This window comes from Chrysemys picta, chromosome 10, assembly GCF_011386835.1.
Source record: "Chrysemys picta bellii isolate R12L10 chromosome 10, ASM1138683v2, whole genome shotgun sequence".
In the NCBI taxonomy this organism is placed as follows: domain Eukaryota; kingdom Metazoa; phylum Chordata; order Testudines; family Emydidae; genus Chrysemys; species Chrysemys picta.
In genome coordinates, this window is record NC_088800.1 from 57,729,130 (window position 1) to 57,752,635 (window position 23,506).

The following is a 23,506-nucleotide window of genomic DNA, read 5'->3' on the forward strand; positions in this document are numbered from 1 at the left end:
TTGTTGAACCGCTCCTTGCTGCTATCAAGTTGCCCCATGTATGGCTTCATAAGCCATGGCATTAAGGGGTAGGCAGGGTCTCCCAGGATCACAATGGGCATTTCGACTTCCTCTATGGTGATCTTCTGGTCCGGGAAGAAAGTCCTTGCTTGCAGCTTCTTGAACAGGCCAGTGTTCCGAAAGATGCGTTCGTCATGTACCTTTCTGGACCAGCCTGCGTTAATATCTCTAAAATGCCCACGGTGATCCACAAGCGCCTGGAGAACCATTGAGAAATACCCCTTGCAATGAATGTACTCGGTGGCTAGGTGGTCTTGTGCCAGAATTGGAATGTGTGTGCCATCTATCATCCCTCCGCAGTTAGGGAAGCCCGTTTGTATAAAGCCATCCATAATGTCACCCAATGTCATGCCCAGAGTCACGGTCTTTCGGAGCAGGATGCGATTAATGGCCCTGCACACTTCCATCCACACAACTCCAACGGTCGACTTTCCCACTCCGAACTAGTTAGCAACCAATCGGTAGCAGTCTGGAGTAGCCAGCTTCCACAGTGCTATCGCCACGTGCTTCTCCAGTGACAGGGCAGCTCTCAATCTCATGTCCTTGCGCCGCAGGGCCATGGTGAGCTCAACACACAGTCCCATGAATGTGGCTTTCCTCATGCAAAAGTTCTGCAGCCATTGCTCGTCATCCCAGACATTCATCACAATTCGATCCTGAGCCCAAAAGCAGCGTTCCACCTCCGTGAATGCCACAAACAATCTCCTGTCATAGCTATTACGCGTGGTGAGATCAATGTCGCACCTTCTTGCCTTTGTAGTTTAAGGAATAACTCCACTTCCACTCGTGACGTGTTGGTCAGAGCGAGCAGCATACTGGTCAGCAGTTCGGGATCCATTCCTGCAGCCCGAAAGAGGCAGGGCATGCAGTACACAAACTGTTGAAAGATGGCGCCAAAGGTGGACGGAAGCACAGGGATTGATGGGATGCGAAGCAATGCATCACGGGGCATTGGAATTGGACCCAGGATGCCCCGCGACCAGGGCCAGCTCTGGCTTTTTTGCCGCCCCAGGCAAAAAAGCCTCCCGCCGCCGCTGCCCCCCCACAGCAGGGAGCGCCGGGGGGAGGGCGGCCCCACTCTTCCTGGCCGGAGCGCCGGGGGGAGGGCGGCGAGCCCGGCCGCAGCCCCGCTCTCCCCGACTGGCCAGAGCGCCGGGGGAGGGCGGCCCCGCTCTTCCCGGCCGGCCGGAGCGCCGGGAGGAGGGCAGCGAGCCCGGCCGGGGCCCCGCTCTCCCCAACCGGCCGGAGCGCCGGGGGAGGGCGGCGAGCCCGGCTGGGGCCCCGCTCTCCCCGGGTAAGCGCCGCCCCCTTCCAGGTGCCACACCAAGCAGGTGCCTGCCCGCGACCCTCTCTGCTTTCCCACATGTCTTAGCGGCAAAAGAGAAAGAGATACTCTGTGGGATAGCTGCCCAGAGTGCACCGCTCTGAACAGCGCTGCAAGTGCCGCAAGTGTGAACACACTGTTGCGCAGGCAGCTGTCAGTGTGAACACACAACAACGGTTTGTTCCCTTCTGCGCTCTCTGAGCAGCGCTGTAACTGCCGGCGCTGTAACTTTGCAAGTGTAGACGCGCCCGTAGAAGAGAGAGCTAGAGCTTTCAGGTCTGGTGTTGGCAGGCTTGGGGGTGGTAAGCTAAGAAGCTGCTCCTTTTGTTCTTGGTTCCCTCTGTGGTCAGAGAAACAGGACTTTGCATATTCTTTTTAAATAAACAAGATTACAATAAGAATATACCAAACTCCATCAATTTCTACTTCCAACTGGAACATCCCCAGTGCCCCCACTTTGATTGACTGCTTGGGTCAAAAGAGCCAACATTAATTTTCCTCTCATGCCTTTCACTGGACATCATCCCTCCACATTAAATCTGAGTGCCCTTCTCGCCAGTCTCTGATTGGCTGCTGGCTACACTGCTGACTTACCTAGTAGGGTGTCTTCCTGGGGAGAAGTGACAGTTCTTAGAACTGTGGCAGAGACAGTGTGCAGCTTTTTTCCTCCTCCTTCAGCAGCTTCAGTGATGTTTTTCTCTTTAGCCAGTCGTGCCTTCAGTAGTTTGTTAGCCTCATGGAAGGCCATCTCCACCCGAATATCATTTTCCTGTATTTCATAGAACAAACCTGAGTGGGGACAAAAGAATTGCACAATGAGGAGTTGTTGCACCTATTCCACTCTGTTCTGTTGGATTCCATACTCCTGCTCTTACAGCACCAGAGCAAGCAATGGGGATCAGGACCAAAATAAGGAGCAAAATCAAAGGTCTACAGAGTTTATCAAAAGGTACATATTCAGTTGATCTCATACCTAAGAGAGTCCAGGACAGGATGCTGGATGGCTCCAAGCAGGTGGCATCCTCAAAGAAGATTTCTGCCTCTTCATAGTGCTCCATCATGACAGCTATGATACCACACAGCAGCAAGCTAGAGATGGTGTCAAACAGGTTACCCACAAAAACTCACAACTGATTAAATCAGTGACATTAAACAGACTCCTTTCCCTGCCACCCCTCCTAGCCAGAACCAGCAGTACCTGTGCAGGTGACTTGGATTCAGAGAAAGAGCTTCACGAAAACACTCCTGGGCTTTGATATTTTCCTCCATCAGGAGGCAGAATGCCCCATAATCTAGCCAGTGCTGGACAATCTGGCGGTCACGAGCCAGCCTCTAGATATAAGATACCATTGCTACAGTTAGGATCCCTGGAGTTTTAGCTGATGCCGAAGAAGTTCAGAATGAGGGTTCCAGTTTTATGCTAATCTCCCTTTCTGTATCTTCACCCCAACATTTGGCTGCCAACTGTCAGCCTTTATTTGCTCTGAGCTAGAGTTTCTCCTAAACAGGGATCACGACCAGTATCAACCTTCAGTCTACCCACCTTCAGTCTTTTTGCCTCCTTCACCTGGCAGTAAGGAGCAGAGAGTTTTTCATCTTTAGCCAGTCTTCTTGTTGCTTTTCCTTCTAGCTCTCCTTCCCCTCTTGTTAGGTGACATAATCTTCCAATTCTCGCTCTAGCTGCCTTTTGTGACAGCTCATCAGATCCGTTCTTTTCCCCTCCCCATCAGGATGAAAGCCCACAATGACATGGTCAGCCTCTGTCATGCTTCAGCCTGAGATAAGCCTTCTCCTGACAAACAACTCTCAACGGTAAGTGCTAAGCCTACTGAGCTGCATCATCCTTCCTTCACTGTGCCCAGCCTACAGTGGAGTTACAGTAAGAAACTTGAGGTCTTCATTGATTTCAGCCCCACTGTCATCCCTATAACATACTGTGTGCCAAACAACGTGCCTGGAGAGAGGGAAGGGAAGGGAGAAGCTCCCTTACCTCCTGATAGTAGACAGATGCCAGAGCATAGTCCTCATTGACTTCGGCTTCATGAGCAAAGAGTCGCAGCTGCTCACAGCTTGTGAAGGTGGGTGAGGCAACGACAGTACTCTCCTGTGACAGTATCTGTTAAGAGACAAGGACATAGGAGATAAAATGAAGTCAAATCAGCACACAGAAGTTTGGCAAGGATGAACTAGGTCACTCTGTGGCATCACTGTGCAAATCCAGTGTGATACAAAATGCAATACATTACAGGCTGGGCGACAAATTATAAATCATTCTGACTATTGATGGCAAATGGGACTCACTCCTGCATCTCTTTTATCTGTACCTCACTATCAGGTGTGTAAAATCATGGACTTTGAGCTACCTTCATCACATAAGCGAGGTGTCTTCCCCATTATTTAGACCTGTGGTCTATTGGTATCAGAAGATCTCAATCTTAAAAACCAAAGAAACACCTAAGGACTTCCATATGGACCAAGAATATTGCAAGCTTCCTACTCTTCTAATTTGTGTAATGTCACCAGTGTGGCTCTTTGATACACAATGAAAGATCTGTATCATATATAGGAGTCTGCTAGCTGACATCTCCTCATCCACCCCTAACATGCATCAACCCAAAGACACCTCATACACATACATATTCTATGGCTATGGGCAGGGGTGAAAGTAACTTAAAGGACTTACCGGTACATCAGAGTCCTGAGTGGGGTGTGGCCTCAACTGCAAGAGGTGGGGCCTTTCAAGATTTAAAAGCCCTGGGGCTCCATCTGTGGCTGGGAGCCCCAGGGTCTTTAAATCACCCTGGAGCTACCAGCTGCAGAGGCGGCTGGGAGCCCCGGAGTGAATTAAAGGGCTCGGGGCTCCGGCTGCCGTGGAGCTCCAGGCCCTATTAAATCACTACAGGAGCCCTGCCACGCACTACCCCGGGGCGGCAGGGCTCGGGCTAGGGCTGGAGTAGCTGTGGCAGGGCTCCAGAGGCAATTTAAAGGGCCCGGGGCTCCAGCCGCTGCGGGGAGACCCGCGCCCTTTAAATCCCCGCCGGAGCCCGGATACCGGGGCCCCGGGGCTCTGGCAGCCAGGCTCGAGCAGAGATTTAAAGGGCCTGGTGTTCCTGCCACTGCGGGGAGCCCTGGTCCCTTTAAAGCGCCACCGGAGCTCCGGCAACGGGGCTCAGGCGGCGGTTAAAGGGACCGGGGCTCCCCACAGAGGTCGGAGCTCCGGGCCCTTTAAATCCCCACCCGAGCCTGGCTGCTGGAGCTCCGGTGGGGATTTAAAGGGCCCGGGGCTTCCCACAGCAGCTGGAGCCCTGGGCCCTTTAAATCACCGCCGGAGAAGCTGGTCCAGTCCGGCACGGCGTACCAGCTCTTGCTGGGTACGCCGTACCAGATTGTACCAGCTTACTTTCACCTCTGGCTATAGGACCATAGAAATACCTAGATACTGTAGATTAAAAATGTTTCTGACAATGTTTCGGGGGCTGCATGTTAGGCTAATTGTAGTAATTGCATATTCAGAGCTTGATCCTGCCCCCACTGATTTCCAAGAAAGCCGTGTTAGGCCTCAGCTCCATAGTGAAATAAATACACTCCAAGTCACACTTGACAATGTTCTTACTATGTGACTGGGTGTCTGCCTACCTGATTTAAAGCAATGTGCATCTGATCCACAAGGTACACATACAGCTCACTCAGGAAAGCTTGTAGCTGCTCCAGGTTGTTGAATGCTGTTGTCCTCAAGTACTTCTCTCTCACAATCTTCACCACTGCATGCTGCAGAGAACATAAAACAACTACTTGACAATAGGGCCTCACCTTCAACCTACCACTTTCCTCTGTGGCAGCAGCAGAGAGCCAAAAAACACCAACTTCATTTAGCCTGAACCCATAACATGTATTTAATGAAAGAAGGCCATGTACAGCACTGATTAAGGGGATGGGTGAATGCAGCTGAATTCCACTTTCAGTCTAGCTGACTATGGTCCCTCTTGGACAGACCCAAGTCCATTGGTGGAGCAGTCCATGGTGGAGCATTGGATAAATACACATGGAGACTGAATTCTGCTCTTACCCCCAGAAAGGGCAGTTCCTCCAACGGCTGGGGTCAATTGGCAGAGTGGTACAAGCATAGGCCAAGACTAACTAAATCAAAGAAGTGAACTCTTTTTTCATCTTAGTAGGATGGTTCAGGTCCAGAATTGTACACAGAGGATTACTGCATGTGGAAAGCTGATTATCCATCCCTTCCTTTAGCTCGAAACTAAACTAAACCTGCCTAGAAATGTGGTGCGAACACATGCCATTTGTGACTCCATGCTTGGAGCTGTACCCCACTGACAGAAAAGATTCTCCTGACATGCAACCAGCGGTGTATTATCGCCTAGACCAGGGGTCAGCAACCTTTCAGAAGTGGTATGCCGAGTCTTCATTTATTCACTCTAATTTAGGGTTTCACATGCCAGTAATACATTTTAACGTTTTTAGAAGGTCTCTTTCTATAAGTCTATAATATATAACTAAACTATTGTTGTATGTAAAGTAATAAGGTTTTTAAAATGTTTAAGATGCTTCATTTAAAATTAAATTAAAATGCAGAGGCCCCCGGACCAGGGGCCAGGACCCGGGCAGTGTGAGTGCCACTGAAAATCAGCTCGTGTGCCGCCTTCGGCACGCGTGCCATAGGTTGCCTACCCTGGCCTAGGCCGACAAGGCCTAGGCTTAGGGTGGCAAATTTGAGCACCCATGGAGAAGCTCCGCTCCCCTCCCCTCCCCACATCGCCTCCCCTACTCCAGTTCGCCTCCGCCTCCTCTGCAAGCACACTACCGCGTCCTGTTTCTCTCCCTCTCCTTCCCAGCGTTTGCACTGCGAAACAGCTGTTTCGTGGGGTGGGGAGGAGGGGGAACACGGCGTGCTGGGGGAAGAGGCGGGTCTGGGGCGGGGATTTGGGGAAGGGATCCAATGGGGCAGGGAGGGGGCGGAGACTTTGGGGAAGGGGTTGGAATGGGGGCGGGGAAAGGGCGGAGTCGGGGCGGACGGGGCAGCAATTATTTCAGGGCCTAGGGGTGGCAAAATCGTTAATCTGTCACTGCATGCAACCAAAGTTTGGACAACTTCCTGCCCCGTTAGAAGAGAAACTTCAGAATTTATGCCCCTGTTGGAACAGGTACTGACTATTTGAAAGGGATTCCTCAGTTGCAGTAAGATGGCACCTGTCATTTTAAGTTCCTATTGAAGTACAGAAGCTCTCTGCTGAAGAGAAAGAGTCAGAAAGGAAATGACAAGGCAATCAAAGAGATACAAATGGAAGGTTTGCCTTCAGCTGTTCCTTAAAAGCAAAGTATTTTCCTGAGCTGTTGAGTTCATAGTTCAGTTGACACTTCTGTTCCTCCAGGGTGTGATGATCTATTACACCACCATCAACCATCTGCTTCCCAAACAGCTCATGGTACTCATCCAGAATGGCTCCAGCAATATTAGTGATCTGATTGTGGTAATCTTCCACAGCCTAGAAAACAGAGAAGCCGGAGCTGAAACAGGAATCCGGCCCTGGGATTCAGACTTTAAAGGTAACTTCTAGTACAAAGCTTGAAATTGACTTATGTTACAGAGCCCACTCCTCCTGCTAAGTATGTCTGACTCAGCCTCAATTAACCTGTCGTATCCGTCTCATCAGTGATTGATAACTACTAAGGTGTCTGTGTATAAATAGAAGCTTTCTCCTTTATAATTAGATATTGCTCCTGTTTTATTTTTCCAGATAATCTAGTATTTCAGACATTGTCATCTCTTCCATGGTAGTATAATAGGCTTTACATAAAATATAATTTTATTTGTCAGTGTGACGTTGCACTCTCTATGATTTTTTGAAAGTATGCTGATGAGTGTGAACATAATGTAACTAAAATATGCTTCATGCAAAAGGTCTCTTGTAAGATATCATTACAAAGCTTATAATCTACTGAGTGTGGTCATCCTATTTGTGTAAATGTATCACTCTTGTATCTGAAACTAGAAATATGAAATATAACTCTGAGGGCCTATTGTAATTATGCAGAGTGTGGGCCATTATTGGTGGTTTGGAATCTTGATGGCTCCCATTAACCAGGACAGTTGACGGTAGATGGCTCTGTTTTACTTGTAAGTCTTTCTGTATACGTATTGCTGGCAAGTGGGTAATGAAGTCTTGCAGTGACATGTGATCATGTCACCTGAACTGGAATCCATCTCTAACCTGGTGATTTTCCATTGAGAAGGAGGGGTGGGAACCCAGAGAGGGACAAAGGATTCCTGCCTTATGCAGAAGACATATAAGTAGGTGGAACAGAACAAAAGAGGCTGTAATCATGAGAAATCCCCGAGCTACCACCTGAGCTGGAACAAGGACTGTGCCAGGGAAAAGGATTGTGCCCGGACTAGGAAGGCATGTGATAGAAGTTTATTGAAAGATCTCTGAGGGTGATATTTTATCTGTATTCACTTTTCTTATTATATTAGGTTTAGAGTTGCGTGTTTTATTTTATTTTGCTTGGTAATTCGCTTTGTTCTTTCTGCTATTACTTGGAACCACTTAAATCCTACTTTCTGTATTTAATAAAATCACTTTTTACTTATTAATTAATCCAGAGTATGTATTAATACCTGGGGGGCAAACAGCTGTGTATCTCTCTCTATCATTGCGATAGAGGGCGAACAATTTATGAGTTTACCCTGTATAAGCTTTATAAAATAGATTTATTTGGGGTTTGGACCCCATTGGGAGTTGAGCATCTGAGTGTTAAAGACAGGAACACTTCTTAAGTTGCTTTCAGTTAAATCTGCAGCTTTGGGGCACGTGGTTCAGATCCTGGGTCTGTGCTGGAGCAGACTGACGTGTCTGGCTCAGCAAGACAGGGTGCTGGAGTCCCAAGCTGGCAGGGAAAGCAGGGGCAGAAGTAGTCTTGGCACATCAGTTGGCAGTCTCCAAGGGGGTTTCTGTGACCCAACCCATCACAGTGGTGTAGTCGAGCAGCGTCTGTGCACAGCTGATTGCTTTGAGATACTGGTAGTGATTTTAAGTGAGTTTTAAGTGTGGTGGCTGGAGAACAGACACAGTGGTTACTGGTTTGTTATTTTCTGTTTGCTTATTTCAGGTAAGGGAAATAGGGACAGAAAAGGAAGCAAAATAAGTAAGAGTGAAGATCAGAAGAGGCTAGAACTACACAAGTTGTAAATTGCCAGGAAGGCTGAACTCTGGGCACTGGGAAAATCCCTGTTAACTAAGAAGCTCTTGAGCTAAGTGCATCTCCGTTTCAGTGAACTGCAGACAGGTGTGGCCCAAGCTCTGTGTCTGTGCTGAAGCTGACTGGAGTGTCTAACTTAGCAAAACAGGAGTGGAGGGGTGCCTGTTCTGGCAGGAGGGGGTTCTCTGTGGTATCCCAGGTCATCGAGTGATGATCTAAAGGGAAAACAAATGGAAATTGATGTGCAATTTTCCTGGGAAAAGGCTGCCCTGGAAAAAGAAAAGGCTGCCCACCAGCAAACCCTGGACTTAAAAGACAAAGCAATTAAGACCCAGAAGCATGAACTGGCTGTAATGGAGTGGAAGAGGTGCACAAAGACATGTATCCTGGAGCTGGAAGTTGAGGTCCTGATGACTGCTGCGGTGGGAACAGACCCCAGGGACTCTGTAGCTGGAAGCATGCCCAACCTAGTGAAAGGGGGGGGATAAACCCAACTACTGCTGTTTCCTCCCTCTCTGATTTTCCGTGAGTCTAGCTAACACAGATTAGGGGAGGAGCTCCTTAAAGGTATGATACAAGTACCATATATACACAATATATCCCTAAACGCTTTCTTCATTCTGTTTGTCCTTTAGAAAGGAATGTGTTTCCTGCAAATCTTAGGGCATGACTACATGTACAGTGCTGCAGCAGCAGCACATCTGGTGAAGACGCTCTGTGCCAACAGGAGAGAGCTCTTCCGTCAGCATAATAAAACCACCTCTGTAAACAGCAGAAGCTATGTCGGATAGCGCTGTGTACACAAGTGCTTATGTCGGTGTAACTTATGTCGCTCAGGGGGTGGTTTATTCATGATGTTGACACAGGCTGTAGTGTAGACATAGCCCTTTTAGCTCATTCTATTACTGACTTCTCGGTAGTGTAGATTTGAAAATGAGGATCGTGGAGGGTTACTAGACACCTGTGGAGCGGAAAACAGTCACAGAAAGGACCTACCTTCTTAGCTCCTGCACTCCGGCGTGGTAGCTGAGGGCGTGGAGGAATCATCTCCTTAACTCTGTGTGAGAGAAAGCAGAAGGAAGCTATTCCATGTGCAGAAAGCAGCCCCAATCTGTCCTGGACCCAAGTAGTTTGTATTTCTAGGGTTATTGGCCTGTTATAGTTAGTTTGGGGATAAGGCACAGAAACAATCAAATCATGGGAGAAATTATGAAGCCTCACAGGGAATGTCCATACAGCAGCTGGAAGGGCAATTCCCAACCCAGCCAGACACACATGCGCTTGAACTATCATGCTAAAAGCAGTAGTGTGTCCGTGATGGCACGGGTGGTGGCTTGGGCTAATTGCCCGAGTACAATCCTGCCTGACCTCCTGGGTAAATAATTGGGCAGCTATCCTGAACTGCTGCCATGCCATCACAGCCACACTGCTATTTTCAGTGTACCAGCTCAAGTAGAACTGGAAATTACCCTGCTTGCTGCCGTGTAGACATACCATAGACCAAGAACAACTCAGTGCAGACAAAAATCTCTACATTCAGTGTGTGGGGCTCACCGTGACTTCTTGGATAACTAGTTAAATATAAAAATATATGGAGATATACCTATCTCATAGAACTGGAAGGGACCCTGAAAAGTCATCGAGTCCAGCTCCCTGCCTTCACTAGCAGGCCCAAGTACTGATTTTTGCCCCAGATCCCTAAGTGGCCCCCTCAAGGATTGAACTCACAACCCTGGGTTTAGCAGGCCAGTGCTCAAAACCTCACACCTCACTAAAGGCCCAGGGCCTGATTTTCATTTACATTAAAGGGTGTAAAGGGGGCTTAGTATGAACACAAATAAAGTCCCTAGGCTCTTTTCACAAACCTGACTGTCCTGTACTATCTAGTCCAGTGTCTAGTACTTGTGCTGTGAGCCACTGCTCTAGTCCTTTCTATTCCTGCAATGTTTTAATTGATCTCTAGCACCCACCTCTGTACATTGCCACGGGCTGGTCTCTGAAAATGCTCAACATCAGTACAAATATTCAAAGTACATCCCCTACCTCACTTACCTACCCACCTGCTGCCCTATGAACCCCCACATCTCAGATCTTGTATGTTTGTCAATACCAGTCTCATGGAATCCATGACTACTGTCAGGAATGAAAACTGTACAGCATTATCTACTTTATCATTAGCAAACATTGTGAAAATATTGTTAAGGGTCAACGATCAAGCAAATAACGCTGGAAATATGAGTTTAGACTGATAGAGAACCTTAAATTCAGCCCACAGAAGCTGACTATGGAATTCACAGTATTTTAAACACGAGTCCAGAAATGATTCAGTATTGACATACACAGGAATAACATTTGCAACTAGATGAGCACACTTCTGGGTGTAACCTGATTACCATCCAGGGCCAGAATAGATTCAGATTTCAAACCCAGATTCCCAGATCCCAAGGCCACTGTGGTCACCTAGTCTGACCTGTATAACACAGGCCAGAAGCTCTCCTGCCCAATGTTCAGCATTGCACAACTGGCTGGGTGTTCTGAACCTGATTCCAATCTCACTTACCCCAGTATAAATCAGGACCAATAACACCAAATTCAGTGAAATTGCCCAGAAGTAGAACTGGTGTAAACAAAGTTAAAATGAAGGCTGTTATAAAGGGGTTTCAACTTCCTCTCATGCACCAGACATAGGCCATTGCTAGAGCATACCAGTTTATGTAGGCCAGTGACCTACTGAATTATGGCAATTCCTGTGTTGTTCCAGGAGCAATGGGGAGTAGTGCCCATGCAATGGAATTATTGCGTGGGCTCTGCCCCCATGTAAACTTGTGCATGGGGGTGGGAGGACAGGAGGGCAGTGGAAGCGAGAGCGGTGGAAGCAAGAGTGGGACCCAGAGGGCTGGCGAGCAGGTAGGAACTGCTGGGACCACCCTTCCCAGCCTGAAGTGGGCTGCCACCCCCTCAGCTGAGTCTCAGTAGCTCCCTCACACCCTCTCCTATCCCTCTGCCCCCCTGTGCTGTTCCCTTAGGTCTGTTGATTCAGTTGTACATCGAGAGAGTTTGTGAGGCCCTTTTTCTGCACATGCTGGATTTTATCTGTTTTCAGTATTCTCTCTTTCCTATTCAATAAATTATACATTAAAAAGAACCATACAAGGCTAGGTGAAATGTGAATCTATCTTCCTGTCTTCCAAACCCACACCAGTTCCCTGTTCTTAATGGGCCTGATCCAAAGCCCAATGAAGTCAAGGCAATTCTTTCTATTGATTTCAATGGACTTTGGATCAGGCCCATTATTATTTATACAGCACCACAAGCGTGCGTGACATTTAACAGATACATTACAAAACAGTCCCTGGCCTGAGGAGCTTACAGTCAAACCACTGACTCCAGTGTTACAGTCACGCCTTTACGCACCGACTGGCGAGCTCCTCCGGCAATCGTTTTGGTACCAAGGCCTTGGCCAGCTCTATTTCCATCACCAGGAATGTCCCTGCATCTACATATTGCTGTGAAGACAAACATTGCTCTCTCAGTGTCACATTTTTCAGTGTCACTGCTGTCATGACTGAAGCCTTAGCACAATGCCAAATGTTTACCAAGGACTCTGCTGGAATCATAGAGTAACAGCTTGTTTTCTTATCTGATCTCAAGATTTTATATCACAGAAAAATCGAGTTAGAGAAAGGCACAGGTCTGGAGTAATAATTTCCTCAGATTCTTTTTTTTTTTTTGAGAAGGAAGCCAAAATATGAAAACTGTTGAAGAACCCTCCTAAATTCAGTCCCCGATATTTTTGATCCCCCACTTGAATGATAATGTGTGCACAGATGTCACTGGAGAGATCTCACTGTGGTAGCTGCAAAAGAGGTGAAAGTCCCCAGTCCTCAGCTCTCCTAGCAGAAGTCAATTATGTAGATGATGCTGGAATCTGGGCTATGGGAATTTACACAATGACAGTCTACAGATTCTTTCCATCTCTTTAAAGCACACACTTACCTGTCCTTCCAGGTTCTGACACACTGTTGCTTCAGTTTCTATAGCAGTCTCTGACACCTGAGATTTTAGCGTAGTGGACATCTAGCAAGAGAAAGAAGGTCTACATTGTTCAGTATTCAAAGATCCTCATACTTCCCCAAATTAATCCAGTCCCTGTGACACCAAGAGAGCAGTAAAACAGAGGTTTATTACCTGCTTACTGTGCTACAGTTTTGAAAGCCATGAATATTAAACAGCCAAGCCATTCTCAATGTTAGATTTGGTTCATGCATCATGTATTAGGAAATTCCAAAGTGATGACGATTTTTCAATCATTCAGGAAGAAGGAATACTAGCTGGCCCCCTGCCTCCCTTCTTTCCTAAAACATGCAACGTTTCCAAGTTTCTGAGTTCCACAAATCTGCTTTCTCTTATACAAACTGTGACACTGTATGGAATATGTGGGACACTTTGTGATATTACTGATACCATATTATAAAATTGCAAGGAATCTGGCCAGATATGAAATGTAAGGTATCTATGAAAATGTTATAATTTGCCAAGTATGATAATCTTGTGTATATGTTTGTATCACCTTTTTATGGTGAGTTATAGATATGTAGAGTATATCGGTTATTTCCAAACTTTTGCTGTGTTTCTGGGTAACACCCCCAGACAGATTGGCAACAGCACTGCCTAGCCTGTTCAATAGCTCATCAAGGTTCATCTGCTATACAACTGACCCATTGAGAGAGGGTAAGGGATACACCTTATGAGACAGCAAGGCATGTAGGGGCACGTCGGTAGACAGAAAACTCTAAGGCTTTTCCATGCCATGTGCTGTGAAGCTTGTGTTTGGGACACAGGAAGTACAAGCCACATGGCAAAAGAATATAAAAGGCAGCTGCATCTTCTCCATTTTGTCTTCATTCCTGCTTCTTACCCTTGAATAACTTTTCTACAAACGAAGCTCTGAACAAAGGACTGAATGACCCATCCAGCTGTGGATGTGTTCCAGAAGGACTTTCAAGCCAGCAATCTCACCAGTATTGCTACGAACCTGATATATGGACTTTGAAGTCTCTGTATGTATCTGAGTGCTTTACCATTTAACAACTCTCTTGTTCTTTCTTTTTTCTTTATGATAAACCTTTAGTTTTAGAAGAACAGGAGGACTTGTGGCACCTTAGAGACTAACAGAGGTGCCACAAGTCCTCCTGTTCTTCTTTTTGCGGATACAGACTAACACGGCTGCTACTCTGAAACCTTTAGTTTTAGGCACTAAAGGATTGGCTGGCAGCGTGGTATTTCGGGTAAGAACCAAATTTATACTGACCTGGAAATGTGGCTGACCCTTTGGGGTCAGAAGAACATTTTATATAGTGAGCACAATTTTTTAAATAACTTCTCACTATCCTGGACTTAGGTGCTGATTGGTAGCCAGAGAACTGGAATGCAATAAAGGGGGCTAGGTGATTTCTTTTTTAGCTTCTTGATAACCAGTGTCGGGGAGATCAGAAGCACAGTTTGTGACTGGTTGATTAACTTAACTTCAGTGTTAACCACCAGTTTTGGGTGCATCTACCCTCCCTTTTGCAGCTTTCCCTAACCTTGGCATTTTCAGTGAGGTCTGCCCCAGGCACCCCAGGTCACACAAGCATGGCAAGGCCCAAGAGCTTTATAACCATGGGTAAATTTCTCTCTAACCCTTACCTTTCTTAGAACATCCTTCTCTTTGGTCATTTTATCCTCTTTCTGGTTCCTACTGGGCATAGCTTTTGAATGAGGGGAGCTGGCTGCTGCGATCACTGGCCCTAATTTGTTCAGATTGGCTTGATGCCCAAGATCACGTAAAATGCTGAATAGACACTTAGTCTGAAAAAGAAGGAAATTATGAAATTGAGGCAAAAAAAGAAATGCAGCTTGCGGGACTGGACTTCACCATCCTTCTTGCCTCAACACTCACATGTCAGAGCACAGCAATGAATCATTAAATTATCACTAAACATTTTTCAGAGGTTGCCTTTTTAAATAACATTTTATCTCTGCATAGGAGGGTTGCATCACCTGCAATTTAGCACCTATTTAAAAGCTATGGTTAGTGCAATAACTTAGGTTGGTTTGAATTAGCTACATCATCTGGACAACAGCTCTCATCAAGCAGAAGGTCCAGTCCATGGCATTAAGGAGACCAGGAAATGAGAATGTAAGAGAGACAGAGAGAGCATGTGTTGTTTTATTTGCAAGTTACAATGTATTTTTATAATTGTGACCCAGTGGGGAGTACCATATGGGAAAGAAGACATCACCAAAGCATTGCTGGGATACTGTGGAGCAGTAGGGTGACCAGACAGCAAGTGTGAAAAATCAGGACAGGGGGTGGGGAGTAATAGGAGCCTATATAAGGAAAAGCCCCAAATATCGGGACTGTCCCTATAAAATCGGGACATCTGGTCACCCTATGGAGCAGAGACTAGAGGAAAGTTGTCTGCCTGGACCTGTTTTTCAATAAACCATCTCCTAGAAGGATAAAGTTTGTGTGACTCACACAGGAAAGGGCTGGTGTTTTCATCCAGGTCCAGCTACTAGACTGCACCTGGGATATTTGTGATCCCCAGTCAACAGTTAAGGTGAATGAGGGGACCAGTAAAACCAACTTACTTTCCCTTGTGTGAGTCTCTCCTGCTTTGGGACAAACGCAGAAACAAGTTCAACATTGTTCAAGGGAAACATGAATGTTAATATTTGCCTAAAGTAACATGGTTGGGGGAAGGGGAGAAGAGAAACTAAAACAGAAAAAACTGTATGAATTACAACCTCAATGTGGTCCTTTTAATTAATTAAAATCTTTTGAGCATCCTTGGTGGTAACTACACTGATCCAGTAACCACTGTATTATCCTAGGGAGGACCTGCCTCACTAAGAAGTGGTGGGGAAAACACCTATCATAAGGGGGAAGAGGATTTTTACAACACTGATTAGCTGCTGCCAGAGAAAGGAGTGCAGACAAGTCATGTCCTAAGGGTCCCTTCAATCCCCAAACCCCATTGCACAGGATGTCTGCCTCATACCATGGCTTAGGAAATAAATTGGCTCATTTAGGAAACTGCTCCAATAAGCTTGGAAATCCAGTGAATCCAGAGCCAGCTTTATCGTAAAGGCAAACCTAAAATACCATTCTGATAGCCCTGACTGCTCCCAAACATGTGATGCATGAACACAGATGGACAAGGAGATTGTACTGCAGTGTACAGTACAAGCCCATTCTCACCTTCCCAAACACCTCACTGTCTTGATATGCAAATACACGGAAAGCCCCTCGTATGCGCTTCACACCAGGGTACAGCAAAGGCACCATGTTGACGTATGCCACGCCATGGAAGAAAATCTGTCCATCATCATCTCCCTGGAAAGGCAAACAAGACCAGGCATGAGTTAGCTAAATGATTGTTCTCAGGACTGTTCTTTGCAAGGTTTTCAGGCCATCACCGCAGGCTTCTGCATACTGCACCAATTCCTAATAAAACGAAGTTATATCAATGGTGTCCTGTCAGTGAAGTTTCCCCAGCTGGCATAAAGCTGTGTCAGCATGAAAGAATATGCTGTAGTCCTTCCATACCCAATATTATTCCAATCTCTGCAAGTCAAGGACACATTTTCTTAGTGAAGCCAAGTGCTCTGTTCCTACTGGGCTGAATCCTGGCACTCAAAGAGATAAGCCTCTAAAGGCACTCACCAGCTGACTAGGAAACAGAATGTTCTGCTAGAGTTATGAGGAGCTTAGTGTCCAGTATGGGGCAAGGAGAACATAGTTAGTCATTGCTGCAAAATCATATGGCCAGTTTAGGATCCCTGAACATCTGAGAGGTGTTCAAGGAACATCTTGGCCAAAGGAAAGATCAGCTAATCACTTTCCCAAGCAGTTACTTTCCCAAGTAATCCCTCTTCAGTTGCCATGGTACTAAAGAGCACTAGCAAGATAGTTGTGTGTTGTAACTTGAAACGTTGCTATTTGTTTGACAGCTTTGTAAGGCTGATTGCTCCATTACCAAAGCCTCTAGCCCTCCCTAACTCACCTCTGCCATTTGGAAACTGTTCCTGGCTTAGCAGAACCACTGATGGAAAATGGCACCAAAATACAATCATACACATACATACAAATCTCTAGGCATATTTACCTTGTCTAACTTGCTAGATTTCCCTTTGGTGGAAGTAACCACAGGCACCCTGGTAATCTCCACTGGCCAGTACCGGCATTCTGCAATGCGCTTCTGTAAACTGCCACACCAAAGGAGACAATTGAGAAATATAGAAAAACAGTCCAGAGATTAGCCTGTGCCATGTAGGGAAAGTGAGGCTACACATTTACAGTAAACTCTATGGGAAGAAATAAACTGGTAGAATTATTTTCTTAAAAAAAATAAAAATAAAAAAATAAAAAAAAATCTACCAGTGTCCCCAGTGAAATGTTCTATTCTACGTTTCAGTTTTTATTAGCAGGGACAACTGCATGAAAACAGGAATGTTATTCCAAGAGTTCATCAGCTCCTATGGCTCATTCTCCACTGTAAATCGCAGTGCTTTGGCTGTGCTATCACAGCATTCAACTGTAAAAATCACAAAGGACAGAATCACAGGATAGAATCGCAGAAATGTAGGGCTGGAAGGGACCTTGAGAGGTCGCCTAGTCCATTACCCCATGCTGAGGCAGGATCAAGTATACCTATGCCATCCCTGAAAGGTGTTTGTCTAACTTCTTAAAAACCTCCAATGATGGGGATTCCACAAACTCCCTTGGTAGCCTATTCCTGTACTTAACTGTCCTTATAGTTGAAAGTTTTTGCTAATATCTAATCTAAATCTCCTTTGCTGCAGATTAAGCCCATTACTTCTTGTCCTATCTTCAAATGGATATGGAGAACAATTGCTCACTGGTCTCTTTACACCAGTCCTTAATATACTTGAAGACTGTTATCAGGCTCCCTCTCAGTCTTCTTTTCTTAAGACTAAACATGCCCAGGTTTTTTTAAACTGTTCCTCACAGGTCAGGTTTTCTAAACCTTTTTATCATTTTTGTTACTGTCCTCTGTACTTTCTCCAACTTGTCCAAGTCCTTCTTAAAGTGTGGCACCCAGAACTGGCCACAATACTCCAGGAGAGGCCTTACCAGCACCGAGTATAATGGAAGAGTTACTTCCCAGGTCACACTTACGACACTCCGGTTAATACACCCCAGCATGATATTAATTTTTTTTACAACTGCATCTGTAGTTGGCTCACAATCAATGTGACCCAGTATAACCCCCAGATCCTTTTCAGCAGCACTACTGCTTAGCTGGCTATTCCCCATTTTGTAGTTGTCTGTAAGTGTAGCACCTTGCACTTGTCTTTATTGAATTTCATCTTGTTGATTCTGACCAATTCTCAAGCCTATTTTTAAGTCTAATCCTGTCCTCCAAAGTGCTTGCAATCCCTGCCAGCCTGGTGTCATCCACAAATTCTAGGTGCTTACAGATTATTTAATAATTTGTTCCAGTATCTTTCCAGGTATCAAAGTTAGGCTGACTGGTTTATAATTCCCTGGGTCCTTTTTGTTCCCCTTTTTAAAGATAGCTACTATGTTTGTTCTTCTCCACTCCTCTGGGACCTCACCCATCCTCCATGAGTTCTTGAGGATAATTGTTAATGGTTCCGAGACTGCTCCACCCATTGGCACCGACTCCGTGGTTTCTGCAGGGCTGCAGCACCCATGGGGGAAAATTAGCAGGTGCTCCACGCCCACCAGCAGCCAAGCTCTCCCAGCCCCATCCCCTCCTCACCTTCTCCTCCCCCAAGCGCACCGCGTCCCCACTCCTCTCCCTCCCAGCACTTCCCGCCTGCCGCCTAACAGCTGTTTGGCGCGCTTAGGACTTTCCAGGAGGGAGGGGGAGGAGTGGGGATGCAGTGCACTCAGGGGAGGAGGTGGTAAAGAGGCAGGGCAGGGGTGGGGACTTGGGGGAAGGGGGTGGAATTGGGGCGGGGCGAGGTTGGTGCAGGGGTGGGCAGGGGTGGGGTCAGGGGCAGGGGGTCGAGCACTCACGGGGAAGACAGGAAGTCGGCGCCTATGGCTCCACCTAGTTCCTTAAGTACCCTAGGGGTGCATTTTGTCAGGCCATGATGATTTGAATACATCTAATTTATCTAAATATTCTTTAACCTGTTCTTTTCCTATTCTGTCCTGTGTTCCTTCCCTCTTGTTGTTAATATTAACTGTGTTAAGCATCTGATCATAATTAATGTTTTTAGGGAAGACAGAAGCAAAAAAAACATTAAACACCTCAGCTTTTTTGGTGTTGTCCATTAGCTCTCCTTCCCCACAAGTAATAGACCTACACTTTCCTTCACCTTTCTCTTGCCCCTACTGTATTATAGAACCTCTTCTTGCCTTTTATGACCCTGGCTAGGCATAACACAATTTGTGCCTTAGGCTTTCTGATTTTGTCCCTACATGCTTCTGCTATTCTTTCACACTCATCTTTAGCAATTGGTCCAGGCTTCCACTTTTTGTAGGATTACTTTTTGATTTTCAGGTCATTAAAGAGCTCCCAATGCAACCATGTTGGCCTCTTACTATTCCTCCTATCTTTGCATTGGGATAGTTTGCTGTTGATAGGCTAGGATGATCACTTAGGGCAGGGAGAGAGCTGGGAAGGTTTAAAGAGGAAACTTCAGACCACATCTTATGTCTTCTTTCATGCTACTTGTTATGCCTGGAATAGCCTTCCATTTAACGTGAGCCAAGTCCTCCCTCTCAAAACACTCCTGAAGATAACCATCTTCCCCCTCCTGCAAAGCATCCACTCTGTTTGTTCAGTACCCTTTGCACTGGACAGAACAAACCATTTTGTGGCTTTAGAAAATAAGCATTTTGGGGCTGTGACTCTTATTTGTTTGGCACATTTTACTCACTGTCCCACATTAAATATAGATCTATTATTAATTGGCAAATCGGTCTGAAACATGTTGGAGTTTTCCTTTCTTTTCTCCCCTTTACCTTAGAAAGGAGATGAATAAGAGCAGACATGACAAAAGTTTAAAATAATGAATTATAGAGAAGGTAGATGGAGAGTGTCCATTCTTCCGGTCTTATAGCTCAAAAACAAAGGGAACATTCAATGAAATTGAAAAGTAGCAAATTCAAAACGGATACAAGGAAATACTTCTACACATAATGTATAACTGGACTATGGAACTCATTGCCACAGTATGACACTGAGGTCAAAAACTTAGCAAGATTCAGAGGGATTTGATATTTATATAGATAACAGAAATATCCAGACTTATGGATGCTAAAAAAATTAAAAGTACTGGAAGGGATATAAAACCTCATGCTTCAGGATTTAAAACAAGCTCTATGAGGGATTAGGCAGATTACCCCACATATATGGTGGGGTCTATTGCGTCTTCCTCGAAAGCACCTGGTGCTGGTCACTGTCAGAGACAGGATACTGAAATAGATGAATCATGGGGCTGATGCAGTCTGGAAATTCATATGTTCCTCCCCATCCCCATCACTTTTTGCCCAGAGAATTTTCCTTAGTTTTCTTACCTGAGAACTGCTGGAGGGTCTAGGTAACAGCGCCTTTCCAAGTCCCAAACAATTCTCTTCTTTATGCTCTCTGCCTGAATCCTAAATTCCCTGTCCTAGGAGAAACAGTCAGATGTTCAGATCACACCCTGACTCAGTACACTGCATTCCAACTGATGGCAGTGCCTAGCCTAGCGGTGAAATGCTTATCACCTCCAAGGGGAGAACTTATTGCAGAATTCAACTCCACACAGAAAAATCAGCATATGACCAAAATGAGTTAGCAACAGTTACTATAGTTCTTGGGCCAATTAAAGTTAGATTTACTTGTGTCACCAGCAGCCTGGCTTGTGATGGTGCTTGGACAAGCATCAGGTCTCCTCCTCTGAACCTTGCTTCTCATTCCTCCCATTTTGTATCTTTGAAAGTAGGTTGTCAGTAATTAGTTTTGCTACATACTCTGGCTCTCTCCCGGCTGCTTCAAGGTCATTTCTTCCTCACCTCTGTTTTGTTGAGCTCTCCATCCTCCTCCTCATAGGGGCCACCAACAATAAAAGAGTCTGGAATGTTTTGAGCTCCTGGTGCCAGGATGTTGCTAATGGGCCATTTTTTTGGCCGAGGTATTGGCTCTTTTTCACCACCAAGCTTCAGGATCCCGTTCTTGAATGCCAAGGGGTACTCTTTCTAGAGAGGTATAAAGGAAAAGGATTTTCATTCAGAGGTCTGAGCAAAAGCAAGTAAACACTATAGTGAGGTGTGACCAACAAGTAAAAAGCAACATTATAGCGACACAGCTTGGAAAACATGCTCCAGCCCACACAGGTATAGAAGCTACAAAACACAAGCATCAAACTGCATGAACCGACAGAGACAGGAAAATCCCACCCATTTCAACACACATGCACATGGAAGTTGCCATGGTGATGAACAGACCAGGCAACAATGGGCTTGATCTAAGTCACAGAACTATACATACACAAACAGCTGAAAAATCACTGACAAATATCAATATACTTATGTGGCCACAGAAACAGTTGGACATACTCACATAATAGGCATAGGCATTCATTACTCATGCAGATTAACATCTTAGAAACCACAACCACAGAAGCAAAGATCTATCTGGGACATGTACAAAGAGTTCATTGACAGTTCCCCACCTCTCCAACAGTTGGTACTTGCAAGCAAACCATGTAGTTTTGCTGGGGTCCTGTGGGAACAAACACTTCAGGGACAGAATAAGCAGCCTCCAAGGTAACCCTGAGGAGATTGCCACCTGAAAGTTGTGATACAGAAAGCAGGGACTCTTGGATGGACACTGACACTTCAAGGCCACACTGCAAAACAAGAGCAAACTGAAGTGACATTCCACTGGAAACGGCAAAGTTATTAAACAGTTACCATGCATCTGTCTTTGCAGAGGAAATGAGTAGAGGTCTGCCTAAGTTAGAAATCTACAATATTATTTTATTCGTTGATTCAAATGAAGACAAAATGGGCATTACTGTGTGCTAAATGAATCTTACGGTAATTAAATTATTCGTTTCCAAATTGTAATGTTTCTCTACAGTAACTCCTCACTTAACATTGTAGTTATGTTCCTGAAAAATGCTACTTTAAGCAAAACAATGTTAAGCAAATCCAATTTCCCATAAGAATTAATGTAAATAGGGGGGGTTAGATTCCAGGGAAATTTTTTTTGCCAGACATATATATATATATATATATATATATATATATATACACACACACACACACACACAGAGTATAAGTTTTAAACAAACAATTTAGTACCATACACAGCAATGATGATTGTGAAGCTTGGTTGAGGTGGTGGAGTCAGAGGATGGGATATTTCCCAGGGAATGCCTTACTGCTAAATGATGAACTAGCACTCGGCTGAGCCCTCAGGGGTTAACACATTGTTGTTAATGTAGCCTCACACTCTACAAGGCAGCATGAATGGAGGGAGGGGAGACAGCATGGCAGACAGAGACGGAGACACACACCCTATGTGAGAGAGAGATGCGCATTGCCCCTTTAAGTACGCTGACCCCACTCTAAGTACATTGCCTTTTTAAGTAGCTCAGCAAGTTGAGACAGCAGCTGCTGCCAGCAAGCTCCCTCCGTCCTGAGCCCTGTTGTGTCCCTGCCCTCCCCCCCCCTCCACTCTGTGGAGATGGGGTAAAGGAGCGGGGGGCAGAAGTGGGGGTAGGGGGACACCCTGACATTAGCCCCCCTCCTACCCCGCCTGCACAGCAAGCAGAAGGCTCCCAGGGACAGCTCCAAGGAAGAGGGCAGGAGCAGCACACGGCAGTGGGGAGAGGGACAGCTGAACAGCTGGCAACTGATAGCCTGCTGGGCGGCTGCTGCACAGGGAACTTAGGGGAACAGGGAGCTGATAGGGAGACTGCCAGTCCACCCTGGTTCCAAGCACCTAATTTGCTCCAATGGGCTGCTCTTTCTGCAAGCAGTGGACAAAGCAAGTGGCTGCCAAACAAGGTTATAAGGGAGCATTGCGCAACTTTAAACGAGCACATTCTCTAATTGATAAGCAACGTAACAACGTTAACTGGGACAACTTTAAGTGAGGAGTTACTGTATTTAGAATGTAAGCTTCTCAGGGCAGGGACCATGTCTCTCACAGTCACTGCTTAACAAACAAATGAAAAGTTAAAACTTAGCTGTGTTGAAAGAACATAAAGAATGCAAAATGAAATACTCAACATTCAGGAGATGCCAAAGTTAACACATGGAACCTCAACTGAGCTCTTTATCCATATACATTATTACACAGTATTTAATTACAAGATCACATATAGGATGGATGGGATTCAGTGAATGAAGTAACTTTTGAATATTTATTATCTTTACTGTTCAGTGTGAGTGGACACTTGCCTCATTCATTACATATCGATTGACCTGTCTACTGACAGCAGAAATATATTTTCAGATATACCAGTGTAAATTTAAAGTCCACTGATTTCAATGAATTTACACTGGTAATTGCAAACAGAATTTGGATTAAAATTAGACACATTTCCTCATTCACTATGTATCATTGCTTCATTCACTGAACACTGTTCAACCAGTGTGCTGAATAAGGCAGGGATCCTATAGTAAAAATAGTATGCGATGAAGTACTAAAAGACCATGTAATATTTTGTTTGCACAAAGGGACAGAGTTAAGGTTATTCAGGCATCCTTAATAAAGCCATTTTCTGATTTTTCAGTCCTTCGCTTTGTTACATTAACGTTCTTTCAATGTAGCTTTTTTTACAGCATATATTAGGGTTTATGGACCCAATCCTGCTCCTATTGTAATCAATGGGAGAAGGACAGGGCCCCACATTTTTATATGTATT

The 23,506-nt window shown here is 45.5% G+C and overlaps 1 protein-coding gene across 7 annotated transcripts in view; it reads right to left on the bottom strand.

Annotated features, from left to right (window-relative positions):
• Window positions 1–23,506, bottom strand: part of CFAP70 (cilia and flagella associated protein 70) — a 51,827-nt gene that overhangs the window by 22,341 nt on the left and 5,980 nt on the right. For 4 of the 7 annotated variants that reach the window (XM_024100665.3, XM_024100664.3, XM_065558743.1 and 1 more), the window contains exons 6-20: window positions 21,302–21,478; window positions 20,643–20,825; window positions 20,163–20,257; window positions 16,753–16,852; window positions 15,846–15,980; window positions 14,288–14,449; window positions 12,596–12,676; window positions 12,014–12,105; window positions 9,596–9,656; window positions 6,694–6,885; window positions 5,021–5,152; window positions 3,375–3,500; window positions 2,583–2,716; window positions 2,358–2,473; window positions 1,979–2,173 (exon numbers count right to left, since the gene is read on the bottom strand). In XM_024100665.3, the coding sequence (XP_023956433.2) occupies window positions 1,979–2,173; window positions 2,358–2,473; window positions 2,583–2,716; window positions 3,375–3,500; window positions 5,021–5,152; window positions 6,694–6,885; window positions 9,596–9,656; window positions 12,014–12,105; window positions 12,596–12,676; window positions 14,288–14,449; window positions 15,846–15,980; window positions 16,753–16,852; window positions 20,163–20,257; window positions 20,643–20,825; window positions 21,302–21,478 (1,981 nt within the window). The remainder of the gene's footprint in view (window positions 1–1,978; window positions 2,174–2,357; window positions 2,474–2,582; window positions 2,717–3,374; window positions 3,501–5,020; window positions 5,153–6,693; window positions 6,886–9,595; window positions 9,657–12,013; window positions 12,106–12,595; window positions 12,677–14,287; window positions 14,450–15,845; window positions 15,981–16,752; window positions 16,853–20,162; window positions 20,258–20,642; window positions 20,826–21,301; window positions 21,479–23,506) is intronic. The other 3 variants (XM_024100666.3, XM_065558745.1, XM_065558744.1) reach the window with 1 other exon arrangement.